Below are 18,133 nucleotides of genomic sequence, written 5' to 3'. Positions count from 1 at the left end.
ATGCAGTCATTCAAAATGTATTTTTTTCTAAGACCTCACATTGTTCTTATCCATAAAGAATAGTTAATTTTATCAAAAACCAGCTGATCAGAACACTAGGGTAATTTATTGTCAATAGGTCTAAATATTATATTAGTAGTTTAAAAGGCTGGGGTTTTTACTAGTAGTAGGAGTAGGAGTAGTAATTTATGCCTCTGCAAATGATTGCAATTTATCCTACATACAGACTCACTGGATCTAGTGTTCCTGATCTTATTGTGAGCATGAGCAACCAGATGTGGCTTCATTTACAATCTGATGACAGCATTGGCTCACCAGGATTCAAAGCCGTTTATCAAGGTACGAACTAAATTATCTGTTTTAAACTAATGTTGTAACTTCGTTCATTACACCCCAATGAATTCATTTCAAATAGGCCTTCAGTCCTTTCACAAATTTAGAGTTTTGATACTGTCTCTATTGTTAATTAATCGTTAATGGAGATATGGATTTGCAAATACCCACAAAGTAACTAAGAAGAATCTGAAGTAAAAATGGAAGTTATTGTTGTAATGCATTCTGCTTGAAGGTCAATACAAACTACAGATTTCTATCATATTTGAAAAAAAATTAGATGTCACATTCTGTTAACCTGTGTAACTCCTTATGTTGGATATTATTTGAAAATTACAGTTAGTTTTCTCAGACTTTATTGGGGTAGTTACAAAACTTGCTTTCAAGCCTCACCAAGAATCCTGACAGACCTAAGTCAAAATTAGTATGTGACAAAAACAACAGAAGAGATATACTGTATATGATTGTGGAAATTAAGAAATTTAACCCCCCAAAAGTGATCCAAATTACCCTAGCCTTATTTGTGTTGCTACTGTCTCAAAGAGATGAGAACCTTGGCAACATAAGCATCTTTAATTTTTCTTGACTGTGAGCTACAGTGTGATACTTTCTGAAGTTGATTCATTCTAGTAAAAAATACCTGATATCTGTTAGTATGTATGCATGTATTGATAATTTTCTGTTTTAGTAGGTTGCATAGACCTGTGGCTAGAAAGAGCTCTTGCTTATTAACATATGGTGTCACTTTTGGTTAGTTTCCATGTTAATTAGTTCACCTTAAGGATAAGGACAAAACCAGTTAACACTATTTTAAATAGTTTCTTATGGGCACATATAGTGAAAATGATTTGACAGTAATTTTGTCAAAATTACTTTCATACAGAAGATGCTGCAAAACATTGAGAGACTGTTCAGTAACTGAAAGTAACTTAATTAGAAGAGTGGGAGTTCTCCCTAAACATTTTGCATAAACCGAAGCACCCTATCTAAGTGTCTCATTTCTCCTTAGTTAACTTACTGTTTCAACACAAAAACAGGCAAAATAAAGAGTGAAAAGTTATGTAGATGTTAGCTTCAAGTTTAGTAAACTGTACATTTATTTCACTAAGGACCTTAAGACAGGCTTGCCTGTGCAAGTTTTTGTAAGTGGTGTCTGTGGCTGATGGCATATTGTGAACTGTAATGATGAAAGGAACAAGAAGGGAAAATGTTGGTTCTCCACACCAGTATCCTTCTACGGGTGGTCTCTCCATTGAAGCAGGTGGTGATGATGACGATGATTAGGATTATGTTTTCACCGTGGTTTTTCCCTAGTACTATATACTTTTCTTTGTGATTCACTTAAACTCAACATTGTTTATTCCCACTCGCAGTACTGATTGGAGTATGCTGATTAGGTCAAGTGTTGTACATTCATAGGTTGTTAAGTTTCTGTGTGTATATATTGTTGGATAATATTTATTGAGTATTTAAATTACTATAATCTACTCTTTTATGCACCTTGTTTTGGTTTTCTTTAATGTGAACTGAAACCTACAAAACAAGAAGTAAGGAGAGGGGGAGAAAAAGGGGCAATTCTCATGATGGTGGCAATCACTTCCCATGAGAATCCTTCATAGCAACACTGCTGGGATTTGCAGGTCCACGGCCATGAGAATAACAATATGAGAACAACAAGGAAAAAGTACTGTCACAGAGGCTCTTGAAACACTATCGCAATTGCTTAAGTGAGACATTACAGAGCTGTGAGCAAAAAAGCAGATGCAGGTCCATAGCATTACCATGGCTAAGATATTAAGGTATCTTAAGACATTGTGCAACACATTCAGCCTGTGCAGTTAGACAGCCCAAGTATGTTGTGTGCCTGAGGGCAATGACATATTCTTTATTTAAATTAATCCTACCCCTTCTCGTCCTTTCTTTCATGGTTTCATCTTTTTTACTTGTGTCATTTTTAGGGACCATGTTTATTAAGACAATATATTTTCTTCATAGAATCCATTTGTGAATTACATAAAGTGGAAATAGTGAGTATACAGTGGAAAGAGAGTATTGGCACAAGTTATGTATCTGACACTTGGCATTTTTTCCTCAATCCAAAATTATGAACTTTATCTCATCATACCTCTATGAAAAAGTTCAAAATTTAAATCTGTCTGCTGAGTTATTTTTCATCTGTCATTTCTCTTTCTGGTATTTCTAATCTAAAGGCATCTGTTTTCATTTCTGTATTTTTCTAACTTATTGAGGATATCTTATTTAATTTATGGAGTTCAACCTGTTACTACTGGGGACTTTCTGAAAACACCTGAAATATACACTGTGAATTTTGCAGTAGTAGTGGCATCTCTGTTATGAAGTATATGGTTATCATTTGATGGTTGGATTCTGGCTTTCAGTCTTGTTTTGCAACCAATTGTGAGTCATTGTGTGTTTTGTAGCTTTGGACATTAATTTCAGAATTGTAAAATGTGAAATGTTTGCAATCTCAGAAGTGTAGTAAATGTCTTAATATGAAGGTGAATTATAACTTTTTTTCTGGTTTACGTCAATGGTTTCATCTTTTACTGTTGACAAAACTTTTATCCATCTGCGCTCTCAACATATCTCTTGCTTTAGGCCAAGTGTAAAATCTTAAACCCCTTATCCTGCCACAAGATACCTCAATGATTTTGCTTCCCCTTTATTTAACAGTCAAAGAAACTGTCCAAGAATAGAATCTCATTCTAATGATGAGAAAGTTAATGGATTACAACATGTGACCTCAAATACACTGTCTTTGTGATTGCAGTTAGCTAAAAAGAAAGCAAACTGCAGGCTTTGATGGCTTATACATGGTCTATAGAGACAAAGTAAAGGGCATCCTTATTTGAATCTTTTTAACTCAAAAGCCTGAGTTTTGCTCAGGATTAGAACATGACTCTCCACCCTCTTGGGCAATATTTTACAATTGACCCACTGAATCTTGACTTTGTATCTATTACAGTAAAATCCATTTTTATATTAATATTTACAAGGTGTCATAGACTGATTGCACTTTATGGAAAATTGTTACTTTAGCTGAGCTTTACCTCACTTCAATTATGAAATAGAGAAGCATTCTGATGATGCAATTCACCTGTCCTACATTAGTATGTCCACCTAAAAGTGGCATGAAATGATGCCTGCAAATTAACCGATACACATCACAGATTTTGTATATGAGTGCTAAATTTAATCCTGTTTACAGTTTGCCTAAGGGATTAAGGGAGGAGCAATTCTTTCCATATTCTAATGCCTCCTCTTTGGCTCACCTTCAGAAACACCTTAATGTCAGAAATATGTAGCGCTATCTATATTCTTATTACTCAAATTTCTTGATTTTTGAATACAGTGGGTATTTACTTTAAGAAAAGTTCTGTAATCTGCCTAATTAGCCAGGCTTCTTGGACTGTGCAATGCAGCTTTCCAGTAGTTGGATCCACAAGAAAGATTTCAGACATAGATCCTCAATAGTTACTAGTAATAGTTTTGAATACAGAGGAATAGCACTGTACCTGTATGGAAGGTGAGCTAGGGAAACACAGATGGTAAAACTAATGTTGAGATTAGCTTGTTAACTTGACAGAGCTGATAAATAGCTACTGTGTTAGAAAATACAATAGTTGCCTCGATATTTCTTCTATAAGTCATCATCAGTTGTCATGTATTATAAATACAAGAATAATTTAAACATTATCTATATGGAAGTACATTACAATGAAGTAAAATGCAAGATGCTACCTGAATTGTGATGTTAAACTTTCTAAACCATATTAGAACCACATTATTATTGCTAAAACAGAAAGCTATTAACCCATATTAAAAAAATTTAAATGCTGAAGAATAATCTGCACTTAAGGTTAGTTTTCTTAAAAAGCTATTCTATAGACTGTATCTGAAAGTCCTTCATTCTCTTTTATAGATCCCCAGACATCTCAACAGAATGGTTCAATAAATTTCTGAAAGAATTCTCTGAAAGCATCTACAGTTTCTGAAAAGGCCAGAAATTTAAATTGTTCTGTCCTTGAAGACAGACATATATTGTAATATCACGCCTAAGTATATCAAAGGATCTATACTGAAATCCTCTTTCCATTATAATCTATGACAGTTTTCCTTACTGAACCCAGCATAACCAGGTGTCACTCCATACATCTTCATTAAGTAAAGAGAAGGAAAACAAAATATGCTATTATACATAGATAAAGTCGCTAAAATGGATGTTGTCTTCTGCCGTAGACATAGAGAAATTAGTGACACTTTGTATTTCACAGCTGAGATCTCATGATAAAAAACTCTTAAAATTTCTCAGTGAATACTTGTGTATGTAGCTACTTGCATAGCGAGGGCTGTGTTAAAGCTAAATTTTCAAGTTTTGTTACAGAACCGAAGAGAGAACAAAATTTATTCAGAGTAAAATATAAGAGATTTAGGCTGTTGTTAAGACAGTTTTCAGAATTTCGGTAATAAACATGTTTAGAAAGTAAAGGAATTAAAAGACCAGACTCTAAGTTCTAGTTATGTCTCCAATATAATTTTTTTTCTTTTACTTGGGTATTTAGTAAGGTTATGAAACACTTCAGTGCATTTCTCCATACAAAGGACATATCTGAAATCCTCATATGCCACCTCCTGGAAGGATAACATAAACTTACTGAATGGAAATCTTGTTGAAGGTTGTTGCCAGTCTCCCTTGTTGAAGTTGCTTCAGTCTGAATAAGTTTTAAATATGCATTAGAACAGGGCCTGGTATCTTCTAAGCACTCTGATTAAATTGGTTTAGGTTGACCAAAAGTACTTATTTTAAATGAGTAAACTATTTAATGAAAGAAATTTTTTTGAACTCTAACTTAAATTCCAGGCCTACCATGCAATGACTCTAAAACCTGACTGTTTTTTTTCGTTTGTTTGTTTTTTAATATTACTGTATATATAAGAACAACATGACACATACACTTAAATAGATATATTGTGTATAAAGTGTAATCCTAAGGATGAAAACAATATTAATATCAGCATGCCACCATTTTGAGGTCACAGGTTAACCTTGTAACAGTAACAGACAAAGTATATTTCTACCAATGATATGCTAAGACTCTATTTTTACAAGGAAACCTTTCTTGCAATTTGTTGCTGGTCATGGGCTAAAGCAGGGACTTTTTTTTAGATACAATAGGTAAAGAATTTTTCATTAAAGTAATTCTTAAATCATGCACTTTTTTTTTTTAATTAGTTTTCCTCATGGGCTGCATTTCGATTGTGTTTTTGACCACAAGTGAAGACAATTCACACCCAAACTTGCCCAGCAACTTGTGATCTGATGCAGTATTTAGGTAGATTTGAATTGAGAGAAAGATTTGGTTTATGCCATTTCTTAATATAGCTCCAAGCATCAATTTATCTGTTACATGGATGAGATAGACATAGTCATTGCCATGTATATCCAGGTCAGGATAATGTAATATGGTAATATGATATTATGCCCTGTAACAATATCAAACAGTGATGTCAGGTCAAGAAATTGGCCCTGGACACCTTCCTGACAGGGCCTAGAGTCACAGCCAAAACAAGCAATGATAAGGTGAATAATGTGCCTGAGTTTGGCTTATTCCACTCATGTCATGGGTGTGCCACATCTAAAAATAAGTGCTTTATGGCACTTTATGGTCCAAAGTGGATCATGCAGCCAGCTGATTGTTAGGCTACTTCCACGCTTGTGTACCTATCAGCTGTACCGCACTGACATAGAAGCACATGACAGCTTGAACTTTAGGCGTAAAAGTTTTAGAATTTTATTAAACTTGAGATTTTTCTCCCATTCAAGCTTGTAAACCTGTCAGTCTGATAAAATCTTTTGCCCTCCAGACTTCTTGATAACCAGTATAACAAAATCTGTTTCGTAGCCTGTTTAGAACTCACCTTTTATTCCTGCCTTTATATGGTTATATAAACTAATGAAGTTATTTCACTAGCCTATCCTTTAGTTCATAACAGTGTTATAAAAGAAATTTGGTGACTCAGTGATATAATCCTGAGCATTTTATAAAATTTGAAGTTATTAAGAATTCTTAGAGATGTCAAGAAGTATATCAGCCCCTGCAAGAACCTGAAAATGTCAAGTTTACAACCTTAATTTGTATTGATGCTCAACTGAGCAGTAAAGCTTTAAGCTCTTCATTATGATGATGTTTGGAAGAAGATACTTCTTTCCTCCTGAGACTAGTAGAAAAATACTTTCAAAAACATATTTCAGTTGCTCAGATAAATGTCAGTTGTCTTTTTGTATACAGCTATAGTACTTAGCAAATCTTAAGTCAGTGCAGTTTTTTACAAACACACAACTAGCTTATAAATGCCATTGCATTACCAATATTGATATAAAACTTTGTTACTGCTTGGAAATTTGATAAAACCCATGCTGAAAGAAGTTAAGGGAATTAGGCTTTTTTTAGGACTCTCACAATTAGACGTGCATTCAGGGAAATCATTATGTACACTGTAATGCTTGGAAAGAAAACAACTCAAAAGTCATTCAAGAAAAACTTTAAGCTTCCTATTTTAGTCTAAGCTTTTCTCTTTCCTTTATCTATTCCATATATATTAAGTTTTCTTTTTATATTTTGTTCCTATGTATTATAATTCAGACATTATTCAAGTGTTTGCTTTTGGAGGACAGGCAATAAATTTATTTCATATTTTATGTGAATATTTTCATATGTTAAAGCTATTTGGTTCAGTGGAGAACTGTCAGAGAGTTTCACCATAATATTGTATGAATGAATCTTTTTGTGGTGCCATACAGTGCAGGTTACTTTTCTGGATGGGCAAGTGTCAGTCACTTAATTTTCAGCACAACGTATTATCAATCATTTTCAGGTAAGAAAGCTTTCCTGTATTGTTATCTGACCTTTTTAGAGTATATTGTTCAGATAAACCTACAGCAGGCATTTCTAAGTTTCAACAGCCTTGAGTTTTCTTTCAAGGAATAAATCTTATCATCAGTAGGTTACTAATAAAGTGAAAAGAGGCGTGCTGAGTTGCTGCCAATTACCACAACAGCTTCAAAATAATTTTTAATAATGGGGAATATCTTTGCCTGAGTTTTGTATAATGGTTGGGGTGGCAGACAGAACCCACTTTCCATCTAGAAAATATACACGGACTTGAGGAACATAACATCATGGTGATATGCTTTAATTGGTTGAGTGTATTGCGTATTTATATATTAGCAGGCTGTAGTGGATAAGATCAAATTTCTGTCTATGCCGCTATTCTACATTAAACAATTGCAAACAACAGAGGCTTAGTGAAGAGTATAAAAAGGAGAAAGCATGTAACACCACATAACTCTTCTTCTCCCTCCTAAATTGACAAAATAACAAAATCAAAAAGTCCAGATTTTTTTTTTGTACAAATTTGTTAAGTAAATCCATTTTATGCCTTTTTTTTTTAATTTTTATATTAATGCATAATGCTGCTTCCAATATTCTGTTTTTATTTTATAAAAGCACATTTCAGAGTCTTCAACCAGGTCTTGATATCATTATGCTCAATTATGCTCCACAGACATACAGTCAATGTCTGTTATTCATCTCAAATCAGTTTACAAATTAACATATAGCTGTTCAGTTATACCTTTTAAGCAATATATTAGCTTCTTTCACTACAGCCTTTAATGTAATGCATTCTTTTGTTCTAATAATGGAGATTCTCAATATGCTGGAAAAGAACACGTATGTTAAAAATAGTGTGGTTTACAGACCTGATATCTGTGTACATTTTAAATTTTCTGATTTCATTGAGGAATATATTTACTAATATGCTCCATTATTTAAACTTCAGAATTTAAAAAATAAAAAAAATCTAAACACTCCCAACATTTAAAATTTGCTTAGGTACAGCCAGTATACAGCATATGTATTCTTTCTTAGTTATATGACATGACTGTGGCTGGGAAGCTTCCCTCTCCCTTCCCCCCAGATTGCATCTGTGTCTGACTGATTAGCCGTATGTGCATTCACATCTTTTCAGCAATTGGCTCAACAAGTTAAAACTTATCATAAGTTGAAAGCCTTTGTTTGCCTCTTTGCCTAAAAAAAAAATATACATTGACACAATAACATGTTGTCTCTGAATAAGAGAGAATTGTTATGTTTTAGCTCAGCCGGTGAAGTTTATTCTTCTAGTCAAACTGCTTCGAAAAGTAGTTTCATAGCATAATTAAACACACTTCATGCAGAAAACAGCTCAGACATTTTTATTGCATTATAGAAAAGTAAAATGTTACAGAGCTTTTCATCCGGGTTAATTATTCAGTATGTTTGACTTTAACATAAATGTTATTTCCAGATTCTAATTAAACTTTAATTGAAGATTTACCATGGCTGTATTTTTTAAAAACTTTATTAGCATTCCACGATTTTTCTTAAAGACTAGATAGCAACAAATTTTAAAAATAAAATTGGTATTTTCCAATAAGATTCTAATAAGATACACATGAGAATTAAGTGTAAGCATTAACTGATCTTTTGGGGGGGGTGTCTTGTTTCTTTGTTTTTTACTTCTGATGGGTGTTTCTTTGTACTTTGTCCCTTTCACTGAAAAAAACCTCCATCAATGGAACTGAACAGAGTTGATTCTAAGTTTTTGAAACATAAATCCCAGTCTTTGCTGCTTAGCAGGTACAGCTCAGTTGAAAGTTTGATAGAACAACTTAATAATTTTAAATGAATGGAAATTTGCAATAGTTTTTTACCAGTTAAAACTTTCTCCCTTTCCTGTCTTTTTGATACTTGTTTTTAATAGAGAAAATGCCACAGTGTATGCACCATGAACTTAGCTGTCCACCTACTTTACCTAGGAAGATAGTCCTTTCACTCTTTTAAGCCAAAAGTACTTCTAGTTTACTAATTTTTCTTATATATTTCAGAAAGTGGTCACATACTCGATTATGTTGTTAAAATCTACAACTGAGATTGTTTGGCATTCTTAAGCATCCTCCATAATTTGTAAAGTTTCTGCAAATGATGGTCTGAAAGAAAGATAAGTCACAGCTATACAGCAACAACTAGGATGTTATGAGTTTTTCTTTTGAGCAATACTATGATAAAGTCTTATAAAAATATTTGATTTTTTTTTGTGACAGTTTTCTGTATTTTTTCACTAAAAGGATCAAGCCATGAGAATTATATTGCCCTTTAGTTTTGAAGCCTTTTGATGCATGACACCTTCACTCTGGTGATAAGAATCAAACACTTGATTTTAAATAAGCAATAAGTCAGCCTTTCATATTGCCTCCCCAGTGGTGCCACTTAGTTTAAGTTTTATTTTCCTGTCTATGTTACTTTAAGCAACCATCCTTTTTACAGTGATAAAGAAAGATTTGTTTAAATTATGTGATGGTTGATACACCTTGGACTGTATTCACAGAACCATAGAATCATTTAGGTTGGAAGTGACCCATAAGATCATTGAGTCCAACTGTTAAACTAATACTGCCAAGTCCACAAATTCTAACAGTGATGTTTTCTTTAAATATATCCTTCTGAAGAAATGTGTGAATGAGCTGTGAAAAGTGATGCTATCACTGAAGTCAATAAACTCTAAAGAAAGCATTGTTTTAAAAATCTATCTAAATTTTTAATTTGCTTCTGTAAGGCAAAATGCAATATTATTGTCATTTTTCTTGAAACAAATATTTATCTAGAACTGTAGGGAAAAAAAAAGTATTTTTTTCTAAGCCACCAAACATTCAGAAAATAAACAAACCACTTTGTATTTAGGATGTGAATAATCGAAGATAAACTTGTGCTAAGAGTGAGACTTTGTCACAGGATTTTCTGTGTGTATATATATGCATGGTGTCAGCATACTACTAGTTCCTTTTATAAAACAACACAAGATAATTTGATAAATAAAAAAATATTAAACCTACATTCTTATGGCAAGCTGAAGAAACTTGGGTTTTGACCCTAAAAAGACACTGTACACAAAATCTTGTTTCCAGTTAAGTCTTTATGGCAGCCATTTTTTAAATTTTAAAAATATGTATATATGCATTTATAGATATATGAAGTGTATTTCATGTATTAATATAATATCAAAGGATTTCAATATTCTCTCACCTCAAAATTCACCTAAAATTTTTCATGTTATGATTTTCTTGTATGTGTATTAGAATACATGGATACAACAAAATGGATGCTGTATGTTTTGCATAAAACTTTAAAATAATTTAGCTTAACTTGTATTAATTGTTATAATATATGAAGAACATACTCTTGTTTTTAAGATACACCCAGCTATAAAATCTGGTGTTCTTTTGATCAAAGCCAATGATAAAACCCTGAGAACAGGAGTTCCCTTTATTTTTTGCCTTCTTGTTGAAAATGTCTGTTATGTCTGCAGGGAGATGCTCAGGAAAGTTAAAATTAACAAGGTACAATAAATTTAAACCACATTTAACTGAGTAACCTACCTTAAATCCCCATGTAGGGGCTCTCCTTCAGTGACATTATGACCCTTCATAAGTGCAACTTAATCTTCTTCGAAATAAGAATACAAATCCTCTGAGGAGGATTAAACTACAGTAATGTGAAGACAATGGTACACCTGAATGAGTACTTCTACATGTCCTTTAGCGTGGCTTGATTTACAAGCTGAGAGCTTGTGACTTTGGTTGATGATCCTTCCTAAATGCCACATATAGAAAATCTTTTAATTGAAATTTTGCCAAATTTTAAAATAAAGCACACGGAACACTCTAAATAAGCTCTTCATAAATAAAGAATAATGATAATATTACAAAAAAATGCATGCATCTCCAGCAGCATACTTCCTGTGAACTTCTGAGCATCATTAAGTGAGGCCATGATTAAGATAGCTTATTTGCTTATTGCACCTGATGAAACAGTTCTGCAAGACATGATACATTTTTAGTTAATTATCAGCAAGCAGTGACAAAGTGGATAGTTTAACAATGTCCAGTTGTTGCATTATTTGAAAAAATTAATATAAATACAGATATTCCTGTATAGACATATAGGTACATATATGTCTATATTTGCATATATATCTGTGCATAGTCACCATCTGCTTACAGACTTGAAGTCCATCCAAATTTTATTCACAGATAAAAGATTTTTTCCTTCACTTTTTCATAAAAATATGTCCAACCCCTATGAAAACTTTGTCTCCAACTTTAAAGATTGGTTTCAACATTCTTTTAAAAGCTTGATAAATAATTTTCAAAGAAAAGTAAAAATATGATATTGTTGGTAGACATCACTTTCAAAAATATTTTTTCATTCAATGTTGTGTAGAATTATTTGTAATTTTGTTGTGTTGATTATTTGTAAACAGATCAATACTTAAAGTAACAGTAGTGCTTTGAGAATAGTTATAAACTCTCAGTTTATATATATACATAAACAGTTCTGAAACAGATTCTCTTTTTATTGTATTGTCTCAGCAATTAATCTGTTTAGTATCATTCATATTTGTATTTGAACACAAATATGTTCTGTCATGAATCATAATTCATATTTTGATCTTTATTTAGTTTTATATCTCTAATGCAAGTTGTTTCTTTACCTATTAGCTTAATAACATAACACTTTTTTGTGTGTTCTTTCGCTTTCTATTTGATGACAAAAATACCCTGCATATCATTTAATGTAATAAGTCTTCTTACTAATCCATAACACAATAATACTTCCAATTTCACAGATGACAAACAGAACACATATTTTTATCGTTAGAAATCTATTATATGTTATAAGATGATACAATACAATCAAACATGGCAATACTGGATAAAGAAAAAGGGTAAGTTGTAGGGTAGCCATCTGACAAAAAAAAACCAAAGAGGAAAAGAAAACTTTGAAAACTGGCTCTGACTCATAATTTTGTGAGAAATAATCTAGGACACTGTCATGATGCCTTGTTTGTTAACTGTTTGATATATGTTAGTAAATAATATTTCTTTAATAAGAAAAAAAAAAAAGTCATTTGTAAGAATGGGGAGAAAACACATTCACTGAGCATCCCTTCCTATGACAAACTTCTGTAATGCAGTCTAGGACCAGCTCAGAGAGAGCTGGAATGCACAGAGCTGGAAGGAGCCTTGCAGCATGGCAAGGGTTGGGGAAAAGGGAACTGACAATTTATTTTTTTTAGCATAAAGACCCAGAAGAGACAATGTGGATTTTGCTGCAACCCAGAAACTATCTTGAGATTGCATTTGTATTGCTAAACAAAATGTGGCCGAGGCTGTGTTCTTGCCCTGAGGATACATCCACAGAACATGGCCCAAAGGAGGGATCTTATTTACCTACAGACAAATTATGTGTGATGAGTGTATTTGTATGTATGTGTCTTGGGGCAGGGCAAGAGGGTGTTATTTCAGTGTGCTAGTGATGTGCGTGCTGCATTGCAGGCCATGATTCCCGTTTTCATAGCAAGAAACTGAGAGTATATACTGAACAGTTTGGGATGTGGTGAGGTATGTCTGAAGATGTAAAGCCTGTGAGTGGTGCTGGAGAACTTTGTAGAGTACAGAGATGAGAACTTGATGCAGTCTTGTCCATCCAATCTATTGGGAACGGTCCCTCGTGCTTGCTGTCCCCTGAATCATGACCACGCAGTGTCTCAGAGTGCTGGTAGGCATCACCAGCAAGTGTGCTAAAGCTTATGCAGTATGTGGGGTTGGAGATCCAGTGCTCAAGCTCACCCTTGTCCCTGCTTTATTTAGGGGTAGAGCTTTAGGCAGAGTGACTGGCCTAAGCACAATCTTGGAGGAAAACACTCACATAGCAAGGTCACAGTGGGAAGAGAGAACTTCTTTATTCATTTCCAAGAACAGCTATGTGCTGTCTTTTTTTAAAGCCTTCATGTTTCTTTTGGTTCTTCTCAGTGAAAACATGCAGTATGTTTTTAGATATCATTTACTCAATGATAAGTCTGCATATGTGGTATTATATCAATACCCAGATTAACTAATACTTGTTTAGTTTCCTATGTTTTTGAAATTATTAATTTGTGTACCTTTATCATAAAATTGTCTTTTTTTTTTTTTTTTTCCTAGTTATGGATATTTGTGTGTGTGTTGTGGGTTAAGCCCAGTAGGGATAAGGAGGGAGAGAGATTCTCCACATTTCCTTCGAGTGGCCAGACCTGGTGGGACAGTCTTTCCATAGCTGAGATACAAGCCCATAGGATCGAGGGCGAGGGGGAATAGACATTCTCTTTGAATTACTGGAGCTGCCAGGCCAGTCTATGCACAGCTGGTGCCTCGGTGTCTGCCCAGTCCTTTATCACCAGGGTGCTGGTGTATGACATTGGATTGCTCCATACAAACCATTACCTGCACTAGATGTCATCCAGATCATCTAAATCCTTGGAGGCCTGATTATAGTCCACATCGCTGTAGACCTCCTCCACCACTGCTAATTCCCAGTACAGCGTGTAAGCTTATTTTGTAAAACTGGTGTCTTATAAATGCTTTACTGGAATTTAATACAACCCACTTTATGATATTTTTATATAGTAGATTCATTTTAGTTGTTATTGAGATTTTAAAAAATCTGGAATTTCTTGTTCATATGCATTTCTCTATCTTTTTAAGTTAAACTAGATTCTTATTATCATCTCATTAAAATCAACCAGAGCTTTTAGGATTTTGGTGAGGCTATTGATAGCCTTTTTTTGAATACTTTCACCATGAAAAGATAAAAGATGTAGTCAGATTTGGGTCATTAAACAGTTTCTGCATCATTTGTGCCTTCATTATAGCATTTATTGAATTTCTTAAATGTCACTTTGTTGATTACCAAGTGCCAAATGGAAATAATTCCTAATGTCACATCATTCAAATGGACAATTAAATTTGTATCCCAAATACTATTAAAAACACAATTCATACTGGTAGTTGTTACTGAAGTAAGATCTATGGGAAATATTAAGCAACAGCTGAAGTTTTTTATTCAGACACACAGGTATTTATTAGTAAAATCCTCTGTAAAGAATTGATTTATTTCACTAAAGAGTTGCTTCAAAGTTCTTCAGTACTTTATTCTTTCCAAGTCCTTTCACCAGCTGTGTGATTTATCCATTCAGCTCATTATTAGACATTAATTTTACGCTTTGACTGAAATTGATTTGACATGCAAACACCTCCACCTGTTACAAAGTCAGCATATCCTCCAGAGCAGCCTTTTTACATTGCTCTCTTGTTTTATTAGCAATTTAAAGTGGGTTATTATTATTCAAGATGAAATAATGATTTATTTTTACATTGCTATGAAATTTGAGAAGAACAATAGTTTGTAATCCAAAACACTGTCAAGAACAATTTTTAGACTTTTTTTCATTTAATTTATTTGTTGTATATATGGTAGTATATAAAAATAAGATCCATTCAGACTCTTTATTAAATGTGAGAATTGGTGAATTAGGTTAACAAAAAGCTATGATTATGTCTAATTTACTAATGTGTATGCTTGCATGCTCTGTTTTGTGTCGAAACACTTCTGAGTGTACAGTACGAAATTTTATTTTACTCATGAAGAATTAATGACAAGTACTAGAAAATGGATCTTCTAAAATGTGCAGCCTTGGTGTTTTCTGAACATAGCTTGTAGAACATTGTACAGTGAAGATTTCTAAGTGCAAAGAGTAATGAACTACTTTAAAGGGGGTATTTGTGCAGATGAAGCCACACAGTATGTGCTGACTGTAGGTGAAAAACATCATATTAATGCAGTAAATGACATAGTATATTTTCAGAAAGGAATGAAATTTGGAGAGCAGTACAAATGACCTTCATTGCCCACAGACTTGGTCTGTAATATGATATTGCAGCTTTAAAAAAGTGTATTTCATGGCATTTTTAACAATTTTCGGTTTAATTACAGAACAATCTTATACACCCTTGTACCTTCCCCTCTCCTCTGACCTTTCTAGGCCAGCATAGCCATGGCCAATCCTTTCTTGAGTAGGAAATTATACCCCCTTCATGGAATGATTTTAAGAAAGCAGTTCCTTTATGATTCACTTGTAGGCTTGGTATTAGTATAATGTTTTCAAGGATCTTTATTTTTCCTTTCAGTATCCAAAAAATGACTTAGTGCTTAAGGAACTTTTAGAAGGCAGAGTACTATTTACTTTAAAACAAAATCATTACAGTTAGAACACATAATAAAGCAATGAATGTTTTGCAGCTATTCTAGTGGTATCAGTTGTAATATATAAAAAAAATTAAGTACATGACTCCTTGTAAATACAGATGTAAACTGGTTCCAATCTATGTCTCTAGGTATGCCTGTTGATGTGTTTTTCCTCTCTTTTGAAAGAAAAACAAAGTTAGGATCATTTCCCTCAGGTAGTGATCATATTTGGGTTTGTTTAGATGCCAGGGAGTGGTATTAGCATGAGTGCATTTGCATAGCCTTCCTCAGAGAACTAAGAGTTCAAATACTTAAAACAACAACAACAACAAAAAAAAACAAACAAAAAAACCCCAAACCTTTTGGGTTTTTCCTATCATCTGCAGGACTCACCACATTTCAATCTAACTGTCTTTGATGGTTCCAAGGTCTTACATTTGTTGCCACTTCTTATTTTCTAATATCTATATGGCCTCTGCATGAAATACTTAGCAAAAATGTTTTTGTACACTCACTTTTATATAGAACATGATAAAAAACTTGCATCTGTTCATGCTTCTATTGTGTTGTATTAGTATGCTGTAGAAAAGATTACTGAGTTTCAGTGAGTAGCATTTCTCAAGCTCATTCAGCTTACAACTGAACTTTGTTGGATTCATGATTCTAAATACTGTCATGAACAGTTGAGTTTGGTTCAAAATCTAATCCACTGCCATAGGTTACTCTTCTGCTATTTTGCTAGTATGTAGAGAAAAGAGGAGGAATTTTAAAGGATTTTAGCAAGAACTAGATGTCAAAGAAAACTTTCAACTTTTTTTTTAATTTCCATTTGTTCACATAGTATGCTCAAGAAAAGTGGGCACAACATATTTGTTGGGATTCTCTTCTCATCTGCAAAGTTTGCAATTATATAAAATAAGCTAATTATACCTGATCTGTTTGCTTCTCTATGGTATAGACATTTGGATGGAGTATTGGTGTGCTTTCACCAGAACATGTACCTTGATAGGAAAAACATAAATGTACATTTAAGTTCCCCCCCGCTCCCCCCCTTACTTGGGCTATTTGAAAAAACAAAATGCTATTGCCTTTTTTAGCTTCTCCCCCAATGCAAGTCCAATATTTCAGGATGTTGCAATGAGTTAAAACCATTGCCACCCACTCACGTTATATAATAAATCTTTCCCTGCCACATCCCACCTGCACAGGACTATGAGCTTCATATTAGAAGCCATGAAAGTTTCTCTTCATTGTTTTTAAATTTGATTGGAATAGATCACTTTAACTAAAAAATAAGATAGTGTTATTCAGAGCAACACATATCATCTCTGTTTGGGATGAAATGTAATCAGGAAAGCATGGTGGGCATGACCCCAGCACACATCCAGAATTTTTCTTTCCAAGCTGGAAGTTAATAATAGTCAGGCTACCATTTCTGAATATATGCATTGCATCAAATTGTAAATGTATGTAGAAATCACTCAGCTTTCTCAAGAACTCAAGACTTGTGTTGCATGGCAGTTTTACACCCTGAAGGTAACTGTCAGAATAAGTGTTCTTTGAGATCTAGCCTTTAGATTCTTTAGTTTCTAGTTCACTGTAGCATTTAAAATTAAATTCTGAGTTTCACTCTTATTATAATAATTTGGAAACTACAGAACTGATGCTTTAAGTGGTCTATGTGGCAGGATAGAGCAAGTAAGACACAGTAGTTTTACTGTTGTGGACACACATCATGTAAGATCATAGTGTTTTCCAGTGTGCATGGAAACATAAAGGAAACAAATTAAAAAAACCCACCAGGCATAATGTTAGTAACACTTGTCAAACACTTTAAAGTCACTTTTTTTATGGTTTTAGGCAAATAACTTTGTGATGAACAGGTGAAGTATTTTACTTGTACCCCGGTGACTCTATAAAAGCCATAGTTAAGCTTGATTATACATAACTGTAACAGGCACAGGACTTTCTTGTAGCAATTTTCTGGGGTTTTTAGGTTTGTGCAGTTAACCTCCACAGACAAGCAATATTCACAGGGAGGGTTTTTTCCCACCAAAACCCTCCATTTTTAAATCCCCAGCATAACCCAACCTATCCTTCTTCCTTTCTCTTCTGCATGTGAAGTGGAAAAACAAGATGTTGAATGGAATTTTCCAACTGAGAAGTCCAGTCTATCTATGCAAAGTCAAATAGAAGGCTAATGCCCATGTAGACTCTGTAACATGCTTTTGTGAAATTTCAGTTGTTTAATTACTCTCACTTAAAAGCACACATAAATTTTATTTATTTATTTGTTTATTTGTTTTCTTGTACATATACTATCCCAACAAAATATTTACATGTACATGTAGGTATGCACTGTTTTGGTATGGTTATATGGAATATCTTACAGAGTCAATTCTAAGCTGTGAGGCTTCTTTTATTTGTCTGCAGAGTAGTTTTATGTTAGGTTATGTTGCTCAGAAAGTATGTTATATTAGGGAGACAAAAGTCTTGTTTGCCTTGTCCTTGTTTTAAAAGCCTTGGTCAGGTTGGCATCTTTGGAAAGAGAAGGAAAGTGTGTCTTCCTTAAGCACGGCTCAGGACTCTCAGGTGGCCAAGAGGACAGGAGCAAA

At 33.6% G+C, this 18,133-nt stretch overlaps 1 protein-coding gene across 1 annotated transcript in view; it reads left to right on the top strand.

The window, feature by feature from the left end:
• Positions 1–18,133, top strand: part of LOC104827832 (CUB and sushi domain-containing protein 1) — a gene marked incomplete at its 3' end in the record, with an annotated part of 962,107 nt that overhangs the window by 640,421 nt on the left and 303,553 nt on the right. Inside the window, exon 13 of the mRNA XM_010561097.1 lies at positions 227–339. Coding sequence (XP_010559399.1) covers positions 227–339 — 113 coding nt within the window. The remainder of the gene's footprint in view (positions 1–226; positions 340–18,133) is intronic.

Source organism: Haliaeetus leucocephalus, unplaced genomic scaffold (genome assembly GCF_000737465.1).
Source record: "Haliaeetus leucocephalus isolate CR32 unplaced genomic scaffold, Haliaeetus_leucocephalus-4.0 Scaffold141, whole genome shotgun sequence".
Lineage (NCBI taxonomy): Eukaryota > Metazoa > Chordata > Aves > Accipitriformes > Accipitridae > Haliaeetus > Haliaeetus leucocephalus.
The sequence above is the reverse complement of the archived record's forward strand: the minus strand, read 5'-3'. Positions and strand labels throughout refer to the sequence as shown.